The sequence below is a fragment of the Conger conger genome, chromosome 10 (genome assembly GCF_963514075.1).
Source record: "Conger conger chromosome 10, fConCon1.1, whole genome shotgun sequence".
Lineage (NCBI taxonomy): Eukaryota > Metazoa > Chordata > Actinopteri > Anguilliformes > Congridae > Conger > Conger conger.
Genome location: NC_083769.1, coordinates 3,315,177 through 3,336,061, shown reverse-complemented (window position 1 = coordinate 3,336,061; position 20,885 = coordinate 3,315,177). Strand labels below are relative to the sequence as shown.

Sequence of the window (20,885 nt, the reverse complement as noted above, 5' to 3'; positions counted from 1 at the left end):
CAGGACATCCTTCCCTTACTTGTCATCAGCGCACCAGTCCCCAAGGTAATCCTTGGCCTCCACTGGCTCCGACATCACAATCCCACTATTTCATGGACAAAGATGAGGATCACCACCTGGGCCTGCCTTTCCCTCCCCTGCAGTTCTACTTCAGTAGAGTTCATTAGCCTCCCACCAGCCAGTCATTCTGGAGGCTTACCAGGACCTGGTGAAGGTCTTCTCCAAAGTCAAAGCTACCTGTCTCCCTTCTCATTACTCCTGGGATTGTGCCATTGACCTACTCGGCGGCTCTGCTCCTCGGCAGAATCTATCCGTTGACGCGGCAGAGAACCAGACCATGGAGGAGTATATCCAGGAGTCTCTGAAGCAGAGGTTTCTCTGACCTTCCACCTCCTCCGCATTGGCTGGGTAATATAGCGCCAATAAAACCAATAAACCAATAAAGCACATAACCAAAAAGAAAAAATGTATCTATTTTTTCTATGAATTTTCATAATGGACTTGGCGCATCAATTTGTGCAGAGTTGTCCTTCAGGCTATGGAGAAGGACTTTCGGTTGGCCTCGAGGAAGTTCTGGCAAACTATCTGACGACTGAGAAAGGGAAAGCAGGGCTTGTCTCAGGCTGTTTCCAGCAGGGGAGGAGAACTGCTGACCCAGACTGGGGATGTTGTCAGGCGGTGGAAAGAGCACTTTGAGGAGCTCCTGAACCCGAACAACACGTCCTCTGTGGAAGAGGCAGAGCCCGAAGACTCGGGGGAATCTGCTGCTCTATCACTGGGGGAAGTTGCTGAGGTAGTCAAAAAGCTCCTCAGCGGCAAGTTGCCGGGTATGGATGAGATTCGCCCTGGGATGCTGAAGGCTCTGGACATTGTTGGGCTGTCTTGGCTGACACACCTCTTCAGTGTTGCGCGGAGGTTGGGGACAGTACCTGCAGAGTGGCAGACCGGGGTGGTGCTCCCCATTTTCAAGAAGGGGGACTGGAGGGTGTGCTCCAATTATCGGGGTATCACACTCCTCAGCCTCCGCAGGAAAGTTTACTCTAGGGTGCTGGAAAGGAGGCTCTGGAGCAATGTGGCTTCCGTCCTGGTCGTGGAACAGTGGACCAGCTCTTTGGCGGGGTTACTGTCGGGGTCATTGGAGTTTGCCCATCCAGTCCACTTGTTCTTTGTGGACTTGGAGAAGGCTTTCGACCATGTCCCCCGGGGAACCCTGTGGGGGGTACTGCGGGAGTATAGGGTATCTGGTCCCTGTATAACCAAAGTGAGAGCTTTGTCCGCATCCTCGGCACAAAGTGAAGTTTGTTTCCAATGGGTGTGGGACTCCACCAAAGTTGCCCCTTGTCACTGGTCCTGTTTGTGATATTCATGGACAGGATCTCAAGGCACAGCCGAGGCGAGGAGAGTATCCGTTTTGGTGACCTCAGAATTGCGTCTCTGTTTTTTGCGGACAAAGTGGTTCTGCTTTCTTCATCGGACTGTGAACTTCAGCACGCACTGGAGTGGTTTGCAGCCGGTGTGAAGCGGCTTGGATGAGAGTTCAAGGCTATGGTTCTCTGCCGGAAAACAGTGGATTGCTCCCTCCGGGTTGGGAAGGGGCCATTGCCCCAAGTGAAGGAGTTCAAGTATCTCGGGGTCTTGTTCACAAGTGAGGGTAGAAGGGAGCATGAGATCCACAAGCGGATTGGTGTAGCATCAGCAGTACTGTGGGCGTTGCACCGGACCTTCGTGGTGAAGAGGGAGCTGAGCTGGAAGGCGAAGCTCTCGATTTACCGGTCGATCTACGTCCCAACCCTCACCTATGGTCACGTGCTTTGGGTAGTGACCGAAAGAACGAAATCGCAGATACAAGCGGCTGAAATAAGCTTCCTCCGTCGGGTGGCTGGGCTCAGCCTTAGAGATAGGAGTTGAGGAGCTTGGACATCCGGAGGGAGCTTGGAGTAGAGCCGCTGCTCTTTTGCGTTGAAAGGAGCCAATTGAGGTGGTTCAGGCATCTGATCTGGATGCCTCCCGGGCGCCTCCCTTTGGAGGGTTTCTGGGCTCGTCCAACTGGGCAGAGACCCCGAGGTAGACCCAGAACCCGCAGGAGAGATTATATATCTCTCCTGGCCCGGGAACACCTTCGGATCCCCCAGGAGGAGCTGGAATGCATTGCTGGGGAGAGGGATGCCTGGAATACCCAGCTTAGCCTACTGCCACCGCGACCCAACTCCAGATAAGCGGGTGAAAATGGATGGATGGATGGATTTGTGCACAGTGATTGATTCTAAGTGTTAAGCAATTCCACTAATTGTGAAAGGGTTATAAAATGGCTGGATGATGACCATGTGTAATGATGTGCAATGAGTGCTTTAGGACTGTTGGAGGACTTTACCAATGGCAGGCTTCAGATGGAGAGGGTGTTCAGGGACCACAAGGATTTTCCGGCCGAAGATGATGGCTGGCTTATGAGCCGATTTAGATTCCCAAGAGCAATTCTCTTGGAATTGTGTGTTGAATTGGGCCCAGCATTAGAGTGACCAACCTCCAGAAACTGGCCAATACCAGTCCCTTTACAGACCACCAGGGTTTCTGGCAACCACAGGGAATTGGTGGACAGGTCGGGGATTTCACCACCCTAAATGAGCCTTGTTATTCCAACCGTGTGGGATGACAAAATTGAAATGACCAAGCATTACATATGGATTCCATACACTGCGGGTGAACAGGCCAATATCAAAGCGCAATTTCCAGCACGTTCCCAAATGTAATCGGTGCAGTCGACTGCACTCATATTGCAATAAGGGCACCATACGAGGTAGGGATGTGCCAAATCATCTGTTTTTGTCAATGGATACCATCCCAAACTGTTCTGGCAAACTTTATTTTGTGGCATTTTAATAGTTAAATGTCAACATTGTAAGTCAGATAATAGCCTAATTGCTAGTTAAATCCCTGTAGCATAATTTTTAAAAAAATGCATCGGTTAAAATAAGAATTCTTCATGCTTTCATCTCCATGGCTTCTGCCTGACAGACTTGATTGGCATGAAATCTGTAAATCTGGTAAGAACTTACAGACGGGGTTGTGCACTCCGTTGCGAGTGCAATATTTGCCTGATATAATATGATAACACTCAGTCTTTTTTACCATAGGCAACTGGTCTAATGATTTTACATTTATGCCAATACAGGTCTATACAATTTGATATATACATTTTTTTGCCAACGTATTTCATATGACGCGGGACACTCGTGGTTGTGAGATTAACATGGTAAATTGTGCGCTGAAAGCAGGGAATATTCAATATCCAATGGATAAATAGGCTAATGATAATGTATTGCTTTATTTATTTTTATGTACAGTGGTGTGAAAAAGTGTTTGCCCCCTTCCTGATTTCTTTTTTTTTTTTGTATGTTTGTCACACTTAAATGTTTCAGATCATCAAACAAATTGAAATATTATTCAAAGACAACACAAGTGAACACAAAATGCAGTTTTTAAATGAAGGTTTTTATTATTAACCCATTTAATCCCACCGGTCACAATAGTGACCGAAAAAAACTTTTTCAGTCATAAGACTCACTGAATGATGTATCAATGCAGTTCCAACAAATATTGAAAGAATAAAGGGTCACAATGAAATGTGTGCAGTGTCACATGTTCACTGTAATTTGTCACATGACCAGAGCTGTTCACTTCCTGTTTACACCATGATAAGAGGATGGCAGCAAACCTCTCAAAGAAAAGGTTAGTAAAGTATGTTAACATCAAGATAGGGATAAGATTTTTGGTAGACATCGTGATTGAGGTGTCTAGTATTGATATGTGTATTTTAATTTGCTCAATTTTGTTCAGTGTGGTCACAGAATGAGTACAAATGTCAACGGCAACAATAGTGACTGGTGGGATAACACAGTGTCTCTTGGTATACACATAATTATACATATACATACCGTAGTTATTGTACTACCCAACTTTCTACTGTGTTCTTTCTCTTAGTTTAACTATGTCTGAAATCCTGGAATTGTTGGATCGAGAGGACTTCCCAGACAAGGCATGCAATATTGCAGTTATCCCTCAAAATGAGAAAGATGCAGTCCTCAGTGATTGCAATAGTGATGGGTCAGATGGGGACTATGGGGGGGATGCAGGCCATTTGCCAGCCAGGCTGTTGAATGCGCATGTTGAAGTTATGCACACAGATCATGAGTGGAATAACATTGCCAATGAAGATGACCTCCCCTTCACCACACCCCCTACCCCTCACCCTCCCCCCTCCCCACCCACCACCATTGCTCCCCTACCCTCCTCCATAACAATGAAGAACTACAAGCTTCTAGCCACCAGCAGGGCCAGCCAGAAGAGCCAAGAGCCTCTAGCCACCAGCGGGGCCAGCCAGAAGAGCCAAGAGCCTCTAGCTACCAGAGGGGCCAGCCAGAAGAGCCAAGAGCCTCTAGCTACCAGAGGGGCCAGCCAGAAGAGCCAAGAGCCTCTAGCCGCCAGAAGGGCCATCCAGAAGAGCCAAGAGCCTCTAGCCACCTGCGGGGCCAGCCAGAAGAGCCAAGAGCCTCTAGCTACCAGCGGGGCCAGCCAGAAGAGCCAAGAGCCTCTAGTACCAGAGGGGCCAGCCAGAAGACCCAAGAGCCTCTAGCTACCAGAGGGGCCAGCCAGAAGACCCAAGAGCCTCTAGTACCAGAGGGGCCAGCCAGAAGACCCAAGAGCCTCTAGCTACCAGAGGGGCCAGCCAGAAGACCCAAGAGCCTCTAGCCACCAGAAGGGCCAGCCAGAAGACCCAAGAGCCTCTAGCCGCCAGAAGGGCCAGCCAGAAGAGCCAAGGGAAAAGCTGAAGGTGGTCAAAAATAAAGATAGAGTGTTCAAACGTTCAAAGAGGCCAACCACTGCTGTTATTCCAAAACACATAGTATACAGCCCGAATGCTGCAGAATGTGTAAAACAAAGCTGCCCCAACCCAATGGATGTTTTCCTTCTAATGTACCCACCCACCCTAAGAGAAATGACCATTGAAATGTCCAATCTCTACTCAACCCAGACCAAGGGCAAGCAACTGAATCTGAGTATGGATGAGCTCCTTACCTTTTATGGGATCCTTATCACAAGTGGGTACAGCTCTGTTCCAAGAAGACACATGTACTGCTCAAGTGACAGTGATGTGCACAATGAAAGCATTTCAGGTGCAATGCGGAGAAATCGCTTTGACGAAATAATGGCCTCAATTCATGTGGTTGACAACACAAAGATCACTGATGACCCATCAGTCAGACCACAGAGTATTTTCCCAAAAGTCTTGGGGATCATCAAGATGTTTTCTGGCAAAATTGAGACGAGCCATAATGTTCTTTTTGCTCAGCAGTGGTTTTCGTCTTGGAACTCTGCCATGCAAGCCAGTCTCTTTCTTATGTCATGAACACTGACCTTAACTGAGGCAAGTGAGGCCTGCAGTTCTTTGGATGTTGTTGTGGGGTCTTTTGTGACCTCTTGGATGAGTCGTCACTGCGCTCTTGGGGTAATTTTGGTCGGCCACTCCTGGGAAGGTTCACCACTGTTCCATGTTTTTGCCATTTGTGGATAATGGCTCTCACTGTGGTTCGCTGGAGTCCCAAAGCTTTAGAAATGGCTTTATAACCTTTTCCAGACTGATAGATCTCAATTACTTTCTTTCTCATTTGTTCCTGAATTTCTTTAGATCTTGGCATGATGTCCAGCTTTTGAGGATCATTTGGTCAACTTCACTTTGTCAGGCAGGTCCTATTTAAGTGATTTCTTGATTGAGAACAGGTATGGCAGTAATCAGGCCTGGGTGTGACTAGAGAAATTGAACTCAGGTTTGATAAACCACAGTTAAGTTGTTTTAACAGGGGGGGCAATCACTTTTTCACACAGGGTCATGTAGGTTTGGATTTTTTTTCTCCCTTAGTAATAAAAACCTTCATTTAAAAACTGCATTTTGTGTTTACTTGTGTTGTCTTTGACTAATATTTAAATTTGTTTGATGATCTGAAACATTTAAGTGTGACAAACATGCAAAAAAATAAGAAATCAGGAAGGGGGCAAACACTTTTTCACACCACTGTAGATACCGCATAGTGGAAAGCTACTTTTAGTTTGCTGGTAGTTTGAATTTGTGTGTCAAAAAATAAACGGATGAAAAAAAGGGTATATTGATGACATCCTGATCCACATTGCCACCTTGGAGGAACACATCAAATACATCCGAACCATCCTCAGACATCTCCTGAACAACCAGCTGTATGTCAAGGCTGAGAAGTGCCAGTTCCATCCATCTCCTTCTTTGGTTACCAGTTCAGCCCAGAGGGAGTGAGGATGGAGGAGCAGAGGGTCGAAGCAGTCACGTCATTGCCAGAGCATGTCATTAGTGAGCCTAATTTCCCTCAGGTAGCATTAAAATTGTGAGTAAAATGTCAATATGCATAAAAACTTTCAGCAAGTTTTGATAAACCTTCGCCCTCGGCACCCAAGAGCGTTTGCATTTCTGTTGACTTTCATCGCCTGCGACACTGAATGGGTTAATGGCTGAGACTCACATATCTGGGCTATTGTATGAAATGAAGGTACAGTGGATGTTTTGGTGTGTGCATTAGTTGTATGAAAACTGCTATCTGGTATCTTTTTAACATGGGCTCTCTTTAATGTGTGTCCACTGCAGGCAGCTCCTTCTCACTGCGCTTGGTCGACGGCACTGACCGCTGCTCTGGAAGGGTGGAAGTGTACTACGCAGGACAGTGGGGGACAGTGTGTGATGACGGCTGGGGTCTGAACGATGCCCATGTGGTCTGCAGACAGCTAGACTGTGGGGTGGCAGTCGAATCCCATACATCAGCCCACTTTGGGGAAGGTAGTGGCCCAATCATGCTGGATGATCTTGGATGTTCTGGTTCTGAAGAGGCTCTGTACCAGTGTAGCCACCGTGGATGGGGAAACCACAACTGCGGACACCATGAAGACGCCGGGGTCACCTGCTCTGGTAGGAATCCCTGCACAATTTTTTTGTGACATCTGAATTTTTAATATTTGTTGATTTCCATGACTGCATTCACATTTAACTGAATATGTCTTTCTATCATTTACCATTTTCTGTATTCCTCTGTATTCAAGGTATCTCACCACTTGCCAGCATAAACTTCAATGGTTTTGCAATTTAGAAAATATACCTGAAGTCACTCTAAAGCATTGAACTCCACCCTTCTACAGCATCTTACACATCCGACAGTGAATCAATCCGCGGTGGCACAGCAAGCTAAGCTGCAGCGGACTTGCGGTTACATACAATTTCTCAATATGCGGTTATATACAATTTGTATGTAATTTGTATGATACATACAATTTGTATGTAACCGGACTTGCGGTTACTCCCGGTCCTGCCAAAAGTCAAGTTTGGCCGGCACACGTGGAGCGGAATAATTGGCTCGCTGCTCCAGAGGGAGGGACATGGAAGGGTTAGCTGCACAATAAGCACCTCGGGTGCCTTGAAATCACGGTCATGAGCATGAGATGAGAAGGCTTTAAGAATTGGCTTCCAAATTGGGAGAAAAAGGGAAAAATCTGAAATAAAATTATTGAAATATGTTAGAGTGCATCTACATCTATATTATGCAGTGATGTCATCCCTCCGAAGACTACATGTGCATATTACTCAATTCTTTTAGTTACATTTAATTCTTTGTTTTGAACAATTTTCAAAGTGCATGCAGCCTGAGACTGCTATGCTCAAGGGAACTAAAATGAAAGAATATTTTTTGGTAAAAAAAATCTGTCGTTCCATTATTTAAGTCCAAATGACTTTTGCTAGTGGGACACTAATAAGCTATATGTGCTTCCTTTACAGACAGCCCAGCCATCACCCAACCCACAGCATCTTCCATGTCCAACAGTGAGTCAATGCAGTCTTCATGACAGGGTGGGAGGGGATTGTGCATATGCTCTAAATGTAACTATGAACTTGAAGCAGTTCCCAGGTCAAATTAATTTTTTTACATATTGTTCCCGAGTCTCGACTCCATTTGCGTGCAATCAAACTGAATATATTCTCACCAAAAGTTGAACATGCATATGCCATTCACAGTAGAAAGTGAAGTTAATTAGTTCTGAAGTTGTCTGAGATATATGAGTTGCAATGAAAATGCATGAATATTTAACACAATAGTTCAATTTCATGACTGTTCATCCCAGAATGAAACTGGGAAGGGTTTGCTTATCTGAGAGTTTTTGTCTGAAGCCTCTTTTTCTGCTTTGTTGAAAATATGTAAAGGTGTTAATGGCTGAGGCTCACATATCTGGGATATGTTCTGAAATTAAGGTACAGTGGTGTGTGCAGTAGTTATATGAAAACTGCTATATGGTCTCTTTTTATCATGGGCTCTCTTTAATGTGTGTCCACTGCAGGCAGCTCCTTCTCACTGCGCTTGGTCGACGGCACTGACCGCTGCTCTGGAAGGGTGGAGGTGTACTACGCAGGACAGTGGGGGACAGTGTGTGATGACGAGTGGGGTCTGAACGATGCCCATGTGGTCTGCAGACAGCTAGACTGTGGGGTGGCTCTAGATGCCTATGTATCAGCCCACTTTGGGGAAGGTAGCGGTCCAATCACACTGGATGACCTGAGATGTTCTGGTTCTGAAGTGTCTCTGTACCAGTGTAGCCACAGTGGATGGGGAAACCACAACTGCGGACACCATGAAGACGCCGGGGTCACCTGCTCTGGTAGGTAGAGTTCATGTTTTTCTTCCAGATATTTTTTATTCAAAAGTCTCTCACCACCTGCCAGCATTTTTTATATACACCTGAAGTAACTGGCTTGTGCAGTGTTACAGCCGTAACCAAAGATAGAAACACAGCTACTTTCAGGTTTTTTGGTGTTATGCTGATTTATCTGGCTGACTTCGGTGGTAACTTACTGTAAGTAGTGTATCTATTAATGTGGAAGTCAGTATATACAAATCTATGTGGAGAGGTGTAGCACTGAGAGGTGGGCTTACCTCCACCTGGGGAAACACCGTCCTAGCTCCCCACAGTGCCTCCAGCTTCAGCCAACCCTCGCTGTCTTCTTGTTGGTGTGCAATTTATTTATTTTTGTTAAAAGGTTGAGTTTGGTTCAATTTTATTGTGTTCACTAGAAACACCAAACAAAATCAGGGAGGTGGGAGCGAACACCCGTTTCTCCATGACGGCGTCTTCCGTGCTCACAACAGTCTCCACCTGCCACCTCTCTGACCCAACTACCCTTTTACCCGTTTTCCGTGGAGACAAGCTCCACACTGCCCCCATGCATGAGGTGTGTTAGTGGATGTGTAGTGGTTTGTAAAGTGCATCTTCATCCATTGGTGCAGTGGGTTGCACTGCCGCCTCACAGCAAGGGGGTCCTGGGTTTGAATTCCCTGTCGGCCGGGGCCTCTCTGTCATGCCTATCAGTTTGCATGTTCTCCCCGTGTTTGTGTGGGTTTCCTCTGGGTACTCCGGTTTCCTCTCACAGTCCAAAGGCATGCAGTTTAGGCTGATTGGAGAGTCTAAATTGCCTGTGAGTATGAGTGTGTGAGTAAATGGTGTGTGTGCCCTGCGATGGACTGGCAACCTGTCCAGGGTGTATTCCTGCCTTTCGCCCAATGTATGCTGGGATAGGCTCCAGCCCCCCCTGCGACCCTGTTCAGGATAAGCAGGTTCAGATAATGGATGGATGAATGGATCTCCATGCATAATATGCAGTGATGTCACCCTCCAGAGACCTTTTCTTTGCACCATTCTTAGCAAACTCTAGAGACTAATGTCCATGAAAGTTCCAGGAGATCAGCAGCAGTTTCTGAGATACTGAAACCACCCTGTCTGCCAACAACAATCATCGCACTGTCAAAGTAACTTAGATCACATTTTTTGATGTGAACATTAAGTAAAGCTCCTGACCTGTATCTACATGATTGCATGCATTGCACTGCTGTCCAAAATGACTTCCACCAGTGGTCAACTAATACGCTCTATCTGCTTCCTTCACAGACAGTCCAGCCATCACCCAACCCACAGCATCTTCCATGTCAAGCAGTGAGTCAATGCATTCTTCATTACAGGGGTGGGAGGGATTGTGCATTTTACTTAGAGTAAAGATGAAATTGTCATAGTGACATTGTTTGACCTGGAAAGAATCATGAAGCTCTTCCCAGGTCAAATTGATGCTTGAATGTATGATACTTGAATGTACAAATCTTGATTCCATTCATGTGCAATCAAACAGAATATTTTCTCACCTCAAGTTGAGCATACATATGCCAGACATTCCACCTCTCTCGGTAGTTCCGGGAGTCCCTGTTGGACAGCCTATCCAAAATCACACCCTGTCCTACTCAGAAGTTTGTGAAAATATAGCGCATCAAACCTTTATTTTTCTTTTGTTGCTAGATACAGATCGCTTGAGTAGCCTAGATGACCTCTCGACTCTAGCTACTCAAGGCAACAGATGTGGCTGGTCTAATAGCATCAATTTCATGTGCTGCGGCGTGTGTAATGTAGGCTACAAACTCAGCACAATTTAAAGGTCATATATTTCAAAGAATTCTTGCTATGTAAGCAGTAGCCAACAGACAACTTTGAGCATAGATACATACTAAAGCTAGGCTATATTTACTGTTCCGTTTTGTCTAGCTTGCTTGGTTTGTTCTTGCCATCAGGCATGAAAAAATGTTTATCATAAGGATCTTTCAAATAGTGAGTCGCCAGAATGTTTGTCGCATTATATATTTCACTTCAAACAGCCTGCTGACAGCAAACTTAAAACATAATGTAGAACCTGCACAGCTAGACCAATGAGGGAATAGCTGGAGGTGAAGGGACGACGTGTTCTTTCCTGGCTGTTGAATGAAACTCCGCACACGAACAGAGCACAATTATGTTTAGGAATATACTGGGTCTGTTGCCACGGGTCGGATATGGATTGACCTGCCCCATATCCCGCTTACAACTGGCCTGAAACAGATCAGTAATATTCCTAATATTCTCCGTTCGTAAACGGGGCTGTTTTGAAAGCTTAGTGGTTACTCTCGTTCCACTCGTTGATCTGACTCCATTTAAGATATAATTTAGAAATTTGGGTTTGTAACTTACGCAGACCTCGGGAGTGATTACACTCGACTCGTACCTGCGCCACCATTACTCAATATATGCTCCCGGGATTAGCATTACTGCTGAAATCTCAGTTCGGTGGAGAACTCAGAGGCTGAGGGTCCAATCAACACAATACATGCAAACCTGCCATGATATTTGCGAGCCCAGGTCGGCGTAGCATTGTCTGGGCTCCTTAGAGCTAATTTGGTAGGAACCGGCGTAACGCCCATGGGTTCCCTTCGCACCAGATTACAAGAGCCTTGCGTCGCCCGACCCTTTAAGGGACAGAAATTGCTGGCCTCACAACTTAGAACTATCACAGGTGTACCGCCCCGCCGATCGGTCGGTCTTTTGGCCACCATTTCCCCCTGAGTATTTCAGTTGTAATTTAGGCTGAAAAGGTACAAGATGAATTAGAGTCATGGAGATCACGCAAGTTACAAGCAAAATGGTTTATTTGCAGACAGGTAGGCAGTTAACGTAGAATATCAGTCAATTACAATTAGACAAATTGAAAATAAAAAGTATAGAGTAAAGAATCTTACCCAGCCTGCTTTCGCTACACACATATACAGAATATGCACAGTGTGGGAAATCGAGTGCGATCTTCCCGATACTTACATACACGCATACCTACATAAAACATGTTGTGTGGGAAGTCGAATACGATCTTCCCCGATTGGTCTGTCTCCCTTGCTTTTATGCCAAATCACACGTTTGAAACCAGGCGGCAGTGCCATAAATCAACCTGGAGGGGTGGTCAAATCTGGAATTTAGACCCCCACCGTTGGGGGTTGTTGAGTAGGGAAAATGAGATGATTACCAGGAGAGGACGTGTAGGTTTTCCCTTGAGTTATTGAAACTATGGTTGATTAAAATCCATTTGGTATGAAATGTATCTCATCTGATTCGTTGACTTTACTGGATCACATCCATACCAAACAGATTATCCTAATGTTTTGTTATGGTGCAGTTATCATGAAACTTCCCTCCTGATTATCCATTTTACATGCAATTCCTGTTACCATTACATAAGACTTAATGCAATAATACAAGGATCACATGGGCAATGTTTTCAAGGTGTTACCGGGTCTATTTACCATCTAAACAACAGTTTTGAGGTTTTCATTCAAGAGAGTAGTCCCTGGGGTAATGACAGCAGTGCCCAAAGGAGGGCACTGTGGTACTGCCCGGAGTCTTTCCCCCTGGAAGTGACCAGGTGTGGGGCCATAAGATGTTAGGCACATTCCTTTCCCGGGAGTTTTAATGGCCCACATGGCCTAATTGCCCGGGAACCGCTCATCCACCCACCATATATCTCTCCTTTATCATCTTGGTGTCACTGGTCTGGAACTCCTCAAAAGGTACTACAAACAGTATTGTCCTTTGTCCCTTTTGACACGCCCCAGAACCCCCACCTCACAAATGGCAGAGTCAACCCCCAGCTCACAGGCTCTTCACAGATGGCAGCCCTTCCTGCTACAGGCCGCCCCATCATATCTGTGAATGCTGTAGTTGGGAGTTTTCATGATAACTGCATTATGCTGTAAATATGTCTTTGTGCCTCTCATGGTAATATACCTTTTGGATAAACCTGATTTGGGTGAATGAAAGGAAAGGAGACATCCCAGACTGTTTGGTTTCTTCTCCTTATCTCCGAAATCCAGTTCTAAACAGTGAGTCACCCATCTATAATTTACAGCCAGGCCCACCCGGCAGGGGGCTAAAACACCTGGCTTCTACAGAGACTTTTTGTCCAGTTTCCCCTCGGCTCCTGAATGGTTGTGATATCAAAAGGTAGACTGTTACAAAAACTAGACCATTACACCAGTCGCACTGAACCAATCAGAATAACACCAAACATCACTATATTCTGACCTGGGATTATCATGAAACATCTTTATACCATCTCCAATATTCCTGTTCTGGAATGTGAGAAAATCCTTCTCTAGCTCTCCCCCACAGGCATGTGTGCCAATGGTGGGGGCTAACAATGTAGGAGGGGGAAAGTCAGCAAGCTGACCAGCGCATGAGACCAAATGTTCCTTATGACCAGCTTACAATAACTTAAAATGTGTCTACCTGTCCGAGGTTATCTGGTGAGGAAGTTGTCAAAAGCACCAACAATATCCTGGATGGATTTATTATCCATCGCATGGTCGCATGGTCAAATTACCTCTCATAGAGTTACAGATTCTCTTGAAAACCTATGCTACAGTAAAATTTAACTTAGTTTCACATAGGTTTGGCATGTCGCCCTCCATTTGAGTTTAAACTGGTAAATTTGTTGATGTGAAACCATTTCATTCCAGTAAAAATGTTTCAAGCACAGTTGCAATAGCTGCTGACTTTTTCTTGCCAAAATGTTTTTCTCCATGTAGAATTTCATTAAAGTGAACATTCCATTTGTTAAATGAAAAAATCTCCCTAAAATATCATGTTCATTCATGTAAAATTCAGCAAATAGAACGTTTGTAGATTTAGGTATACATGTATTTATATAATTCAAAAAGATGTCGCAATAAAACTGCAAAATCGTGATGCCAGATTGTTAAAAAGACTCTCCGTTAGCGAGAACAGCAGTTCAGATTCGTATCATCCATTGCAATCCAAGGCAATAAAACAGCAGGCTTATCCTTGCCATGCTTACGGGTTTACAACCACGACCTCATCACAGACTCAGACAATAAAAGACATATTCTAACAATCCTTGATACCATTTCTGGATGTTTTTTTTCTTAGCTCACTTTTATTCCACATCCCGCCAACATATTTTCGGTTTGGTAGAAAAACAAGTTTGTTCTGCTAAAGATGAGATATTTATGGAACCAAATATCCCAGCTGCTTGTGAAGCTACAAGTCAGTTTTCTCACTAACTTTGAAGTTTATTACATAATCCTTTCATCCATTTTTGAGAAAACTATGTTTTTGCCGGGACTATACCAAATGCCATCTTGCACAACTTGCTATAGTTGCATAAATGCATTGGTAGGTCATTTTAACACTGAACTAATGTAAAACATGGCACACTTATGTAGGGGGGTTCCTTCCCTTTCCAACAAGGTATAATGGCTCACATTCTAGCTATGGACAGTTTAGGAATGTTGCTGCATTCAAATAGCAGAATCAATATTCAGATGTGCCTAAAACATCAAGTGAGCGTTTGCGTTGGACTTGCTATAGACAAACCCGTACATTTACTGGCTAACAGGGCTAATAGGGCTCTAATTCACCTAATTTTGAAATAAATGTGGTTTGTTAGGGTGAGGAATACTTTTAGGAGAGCTTGGGTTTTATAGAAAGTAAGCTTTTCTGATCATTAATGTGTCTGAACAAAAAGATATGCAAATGTTTTATATTTGGAGAGATTTTGGGACACTTGAAGACATCTGGGTGCAGTTTTTGGAAAACTCATGTGGAATTTGAATGCCTGTAGATATCATATATATATATATCTATACCTATACTAAATCTTGTACACACTTTGAGATCAAGTTTGTGAGACGGGTGCGTGGGGGATGGTTAAATAAAGTCCCGTTAGGGCTTTATTCGGGACGAATCCCAGGAGCGTAGTCAAAACAAGCAAAGTCCATACACGAAGATCCAGCCAAACAAATAAAACAAACAAAAAGCACGGTGCCGAGGGAAGAGGCAAGCTCGTAGTCGGTAGACGTGCAGGGAGGTCCGGTAGCAGGAGAGCTGTCAGCGGGGCAGATGAACAGGCGGACGGCAGGCAGAGGCGTAGTCGTGGGCGAAGCGGGAGTCGAAACCATGAAACAATCAGTGAAGCAAAAGTACAAAAACGGTAGGCGAGGACGTGGTCAAAAACAAACGATGGTCACAAAACAGAAATCAATAATCAAAAGTCGGTAACAGGCTTGGATCGTAACGTGTAATCAAAACCAGTAATGCTCAAGAGTTGCGTAGTAAACAGAGGCAGACAATTTCGCGAAGAACAGTTGCGCGACTGGGCTATAAATGCGGGTGTAGACAGGTGTAGACAATTAGTTAGAGCGTAGCAAGGAAATGGAAAACAGGTGCGATGGATGACAAGTTTAACAAGGTGATTAGTAATCGTTGTAATAAACCTATCCTGCCCTAGCATTAGTAAATTAGTAAATGACATGCACAAGAAACGTAAGGTAACATGAACACATGATTAGTTTGTTAGTTTCTACCCAATCCTGATCTAGTGTTAGTAGTTTTAGTAAATAGACAAATGGAAACAATTAGGGAGTGAATGACAGAAAGAGAGAGAGAGAAAAGGTTTGAAGGAAAGACATGTAAAAGTGTATGCATAAACAACGACCAGTTAACGTAACAATAAACATAAATCAAAACATAACACAAAGCGAAACTAAGACGATAAACACTCAACATAACAAGGTAATATAATCGTACGAAACATAACTAGACATGACAAGAAAATAAATCGTAACGAAACATAACTAAACAACATAGACTAACATAATACATGATAAGACACTACGTGACTAAGACAACATGAATAAACATAAAACATGGCAAGACAGACCTGAAACGTGACAGTTTGTGCACAAATATGAATTACAAATCTAATTCTGGGTTTGTCCTTGACTTAAATGTTTTTTATTTTTATTTTTTATGTGTCTTTTGTGTACACTGTATGGACATGCTCTGACATTTGTTCATTCTGAAATTCATGAATGGTAGAAGCGACTTTTTGAGATATTGACACTTTTATATGACTAGTACAAAATATGTAGAAATTGCCTTCTTGGGGGCCAAAGTGGAAATGGTTCAATCGAATGGTCCTAATAATAAATTAAAATAATGGCAATATTAGAAATAAATGTAGAATGGGTAAATTTAAACTGAAGCCACATATGTATTTTCAAAGAATGCCTATGATGACGTCACTATCCCTCGAACATTCTCTGCTTTCTGAGTTTTCTGAGATTTTCTATTGGATATTTGAGATACTTTTGTAGCTTTTGTAGCCAGCATTAGTTTCAACGGTTTTGCTAGTGTGTTAGTGAATGTGTAGTGGCTACGTTTCCTCATCCATAATATAATCATTCATAATCACTCATTCATGATGTCATCCCTCCAGAGACTACATGTGCATATTAGCCAATGATTGTTTTAGTTCCATTTAATCTCTTCTTTGTTTGGGACCAGTTTGAAAGTGCATGCAGTCTGAAATTGCTATGCTCAAGGGAAGAAGTAAAAACGACATATATTTTTTTTCCATTAAAAAGTCTGTCATTCCTTCCAAAATCTTCCTCTAGTGGGCAACTAATGAACTCTATCTGCTTCCTTCACAGACAGCCCAGCCATCACCCAACCTACAGCATCTTCCATGTCAAACAGTGAGTCAATGCAGTCTCCATTACAGGGGTGGGAGGGATTGTGCATTTTGTTGAGAAATGTCACATTGTTACATTGCTTGACCTGGACTAATGAAGCTCTCCTCAGGTCAAATTGATACTTCAATTGATTGTTCTGGAATTCTAATTCTGGAATCAAACAGAATATTTTCTCGCCGAAGTTGAACATGCATATGCCATTAACAGTAGAAAGTCAAGTTATTCTGTTGAGAAGTTGTCGGAGATATTTTGAAATATAAATGCATGAATTTGTATATACATTTTTGTAGGAACTGTTTCAAATATTTAAAGGTGCTATGATGGCTGTGTTATGACTTGGTCTCGGGTTAGGCCATGACAGGGTAAAAAAGATGGAGGGTAGAATGGGAAGTGGGAACAAATGAACTGTGCAGACTGATTTCCGAACCTGTCTGCCTAGATAAATCTCAGCTAGTCTTCTTAGCTTACCAAGCTGTCGCCTACCCCCAACGGATATCAGGTCTCCTCCCAGGTGAGGCTAGATTAAGGTGTCAGGTGGGACTAGATAAAGGTGTAAATTATGCTGATACAGTATAGAAGCCATTTGTTGGCTAAATGGCTTTAAGTCGTAAAGGGTCCATGGTATCAAATGAGCCTCAAACCATCATGCTGTTGTCAGATATGCAGCAGATATGGATGGAAGTCACAAATTTGGCATTTCTGTCAACACAATCTTCTATTGTGGGCATAGGGAACGAGTCGGGTTTTGTGAGGGCAAACTATCACGTAAGGACCAGAGATCTTGGACTGTATCTGAACCAGGTACAGGCAAAAGTACAAGCCCTTGGAAAGAGTATTGCACAGATTTCTTGTCATTCTTATCATTTCTGTAGATAGCCGTTCGTGGAACAAGTTCACAGAATCAAATTTTTTCAGGAGACTGTGATTGTTCACAAGAAAGCCATTGTTCTTGTAATATTTTCAGTGGGCCACAGACTGTGTGACCAAACACCAATTCAGCTAGGCTGAATCCAAGCAATTCCTGAATAATATTGCGGACCCTGAACATAAGGAAGGGTATCCTCTCATCCCAGTCCTTCCCCTCGTCTGTGCAAAATGTATGGTTTTTAGGGTCTGGTGAAATTGTTCTAGACTTGGGATTGTGGTAAGCACTGGATTCTTGATGTCTGATATGCAACTGTTTAATGGCGTTGGCAAAGGCTCTGGACATGAAATTAGAGCCTTGATCTGTCTGAATGTACTTAGGTAAGCCAAATAACAATGGCATGAGTCTTAAATGTGTGCAGGGGTACAGCCTCAGGTTACCTGGTTGTGGCACACATGAATGTTGACAAACATGACCCGATTTCATTCTAGGGAGAGGAGCCACACAATCAGTGGTTCGCCTATAACCGGAATAGGCTGCAGTGAGACTGGGGAATGAACTAGTTAGGCTTCCCTGGAATGTGACATGCATGGCAGGAATGGCAGTATTTGGGGACATCACTTTTTAAGGCCGGCCAAAAAATAATTTTTAGTTCTGGGAGAATATATGTTTTGTCAACACCAAGATGACCTGAGAGGGCATGATGATGATCAACCACTAGAACCTGGGATCTGTTGGACTAGAGAGCCAGACTGGTCAAAGCTGAAGGTGACAGTAGCACAAATAACCACACATTACAACATTGGTATGCAGAAGAGCATCTCTGAACACACAACGCTCAAACCTCTAAGTTGATAGGCTAGAGAAGCAGAAAAAACAGCCTAATAAAAATAAGAGAGAGATAAAAATAATTTAAAAAAAAATAAAAAGTCTAATAAATGCCTAATAAAGTGCTCACTGAGTGTAAACTTTCTTCCCTCACAGACAGTCCAGCCATCACCCAACCCACAGCATCTTCCATGGCCAACAGTGAGTCATGCAGTCTTCATTACATGGGTGGGAGGGGATTGTGCATTTTTAAACTGTGTCATAAAACTCATGTCATGAAGCTCTTCCCAGGTCAAATCGATATTTGAACGTATTGTTCCTGAATCCCGATTTCATTTGTGTACAATCATACTATTTTCTCACCTCAAGTTGAACTTGCATTTGCCATTTACAGTATAAAGTAAAGTTAATCAGTTCTCAAGATATTTAAAAATATAAATGCATAAATATTTTTCTCTGCAGTTCAGTTTCATGACAGGTCATCCAAGAATCTGGGAAGAGTGTTTGTTTATCTGAGAGTTCTTTGTCTGAAGCCTAAATATTTAAAGATGTTAACCGATTCAATGCCAGAGTGTTCTGGAACAGTAACCCTCCACAGTGGCAAGGGTACCTGTCCCTTCCGCCCCAAAGCAATATGGCTGCTGTCATGCCCACACCCTCGTTTCAGTGCTCCACCTCTCTAGAGTACCGATCACCGGCCCCTCCATATTCGTCTCAAGCATCCATTTTGTGAGGAGGTCCAGACTGAGTTGGTATGCTTGTACAACAACCTCTCCCTGGGCTCACTCATCAGCATGGCAATCTGCCTGGACAACCTTCTACAAGAGCGTTGACATCCGGGGTGCCTTTGAACAGCCGCATCCCAGTCAGAGTGTGAATCCGAACCCATGAAGGCTTCACACATCTCTCCATGGCTGAGCAGTGTCACAGGATCCAGCTGGGGCTCTCATACTGTGGCTCTCTCAGCTACAGGATTGTCTTGTGTGACTGGCTGAGTCCACCCTGACACAGGAGCTTCATCCTGCATCTTCCAGCTCCCAACTCCAGGTTGAGTGTCCCACCTTCAGCTCTGTCCACTAAACCTTTCCATGTCCAAATTTCAATCAAAGGCTGCTCCCAATGTATTGTCTCCTCAGCACTAGAGGACTCTTGGGCCGGAGGACACTTCATTAATGAGGACCTTGCCACTTCTCTGCACCTTCCTCTCCACTGTCTCTCTCGTAAAATCTCCATCCATGCCCTGGATTGCAGACCCATGGGAACCAGGACAGTCACATACCTCACAGACCCACTCACCATCACTGTCGGAGCTGTGCACCAGGACATCCTTCCCTTACTTGTCATCAGCGCACCAGTCCCCAAGGTAATCCTTGGCCTCCACTGGCTCCGACATCACAATCCCACTATTTCATGGACAAAGATGAGGATCACCACCTGGGCCTGCCTTTCCCTCCCCTGCAGTTCTACTTCAGTAGAGTTCATTAGCCTCCCACCAGCCAGTCATTCTGGAGGCTTACCAGGACCTGGTGAAGGTCTTCTCCAAAGTCAAAGCTACCTGTCTCCCTTCTCATTACTCCTGGGATTGTGCCATTGACCTACTCGGCGGCTCTGCTCCTCGGCAGAATCTATCCGTTGACGCGGCAGAGAACCAGACCATGGAGGAGTATATCCAGGAGTCTCTGAAGCAGAGGTTTCTCTGACCTTCCACCTCCTCCGCATTGGCTGGGTAATATAGCGCCAATAAAACCAATAAACCAATAAAGCACATAACCAAAAAGAAAAAATGTATCTATTTTTTCTATGAATTTTCATAATGGACTTGGCGCATCAATTTGTGCAGAGTTGTCCTTCAGGCTATGGAGAAGGACTTTCGGTTGGCCTCGAGGAAGTTCTGGCAAACTATCTGACGACTGAGAAAGGGAAAGCAGGGCTTGTCTCAGGCTGTTTCCAGCAGGGGAGGAGAACTGCTGACCCAGACTGGGGATGTTGTCAGGCGGTGGAAAGAGCACTTTGAGGAGCTCCTGAACCCGAACAACACGTCCTCTGTGGAAGAGGCAGAGCCCGAAGACTCGGGGGAATCTGCTGCTCTATCACTGGGGGAAGTTGCTGAGGTAGTCAAAAAGCTCCTCAGCGGCAAGTTGCCGGGTATGGATGAGATTCGCCCTGGGATGCTGAAGGCTCTGGACATTGTTGGGCTGTCTTGGCTGACACACCTCTTCAGTGTTGCGCGGAGGTTGGGGACAGTACCTGCAGAGTGGCAGACCGGGGTGGTGCTCCCCATTTTCAAGAAGGGGGACTGGAGGGTGTGCTCCAATTATCGGGGTATCACACTCCTCAGCCTCCGCAGGAAAGTTTACTCTAGGGTGCTGGAAAGGAGGCTCTGGAGCAATGTGGCTTCCGTCCTGGTCGTGGAACAGTGGACCAGCTCTTTGGCGGGGTTACTGTCGGGGTCATTGGAGTTTGCCCATCCAGTCCACTTGTTCTTTGTGGACTTGGAGAAGGCTTTCGACCATGTCCCCCGGGGAACCCTGTGGGGGGTACTGCGGGAGTATAGGGTATCTGGTCCCTGTATAACCAAAGTGAGAGCTTTGTCCGCATCCTCGGCACAAAGTGAAGTTTGTTTCCAATGGGTGTGGGACTCCACCAAAGTTGCCCCTTGTCACTGGTCCTGTTTGTGATATTCATGGACAGGATCTCAAGGCACAGCCGAGGCGAGGAGAGTATCCGTTTTGGTGACCTCA

The 20,885-nt window shown here is 44.6% G+C and overlaps 1 protein-coding gene across 1 annotated transcript in view; it reads left to right on the top strand.

The window, feature by feature from the left end:
- LOC133138578 (deleted in malignant brain tumors 1 protein-like) overlaps positions 1–20,885 on the top strand; it is a gene marked incomplete at its 5' end in the record, with an annotated part of 212,986 nt that overhangs the window by 97,368 nt on the left and 94,733 nt on the right. The window contains 3 exons of the mRNA XM_061257458.1: positions 6,665–6,982; positions 8,401–8,718; positions 12,851–12,857. Coding sequence (XP_061113442.1) covers positions 6,665–6,982; positions 8,401–8,718; positions 12,851–12,857 — 643 coding nt within the window. The remainder of the gene's footprint in view (positions 1–6,664; positions 6,983–8,400; positions 8,719–12,850; positions 12,858–20,885) is intronic.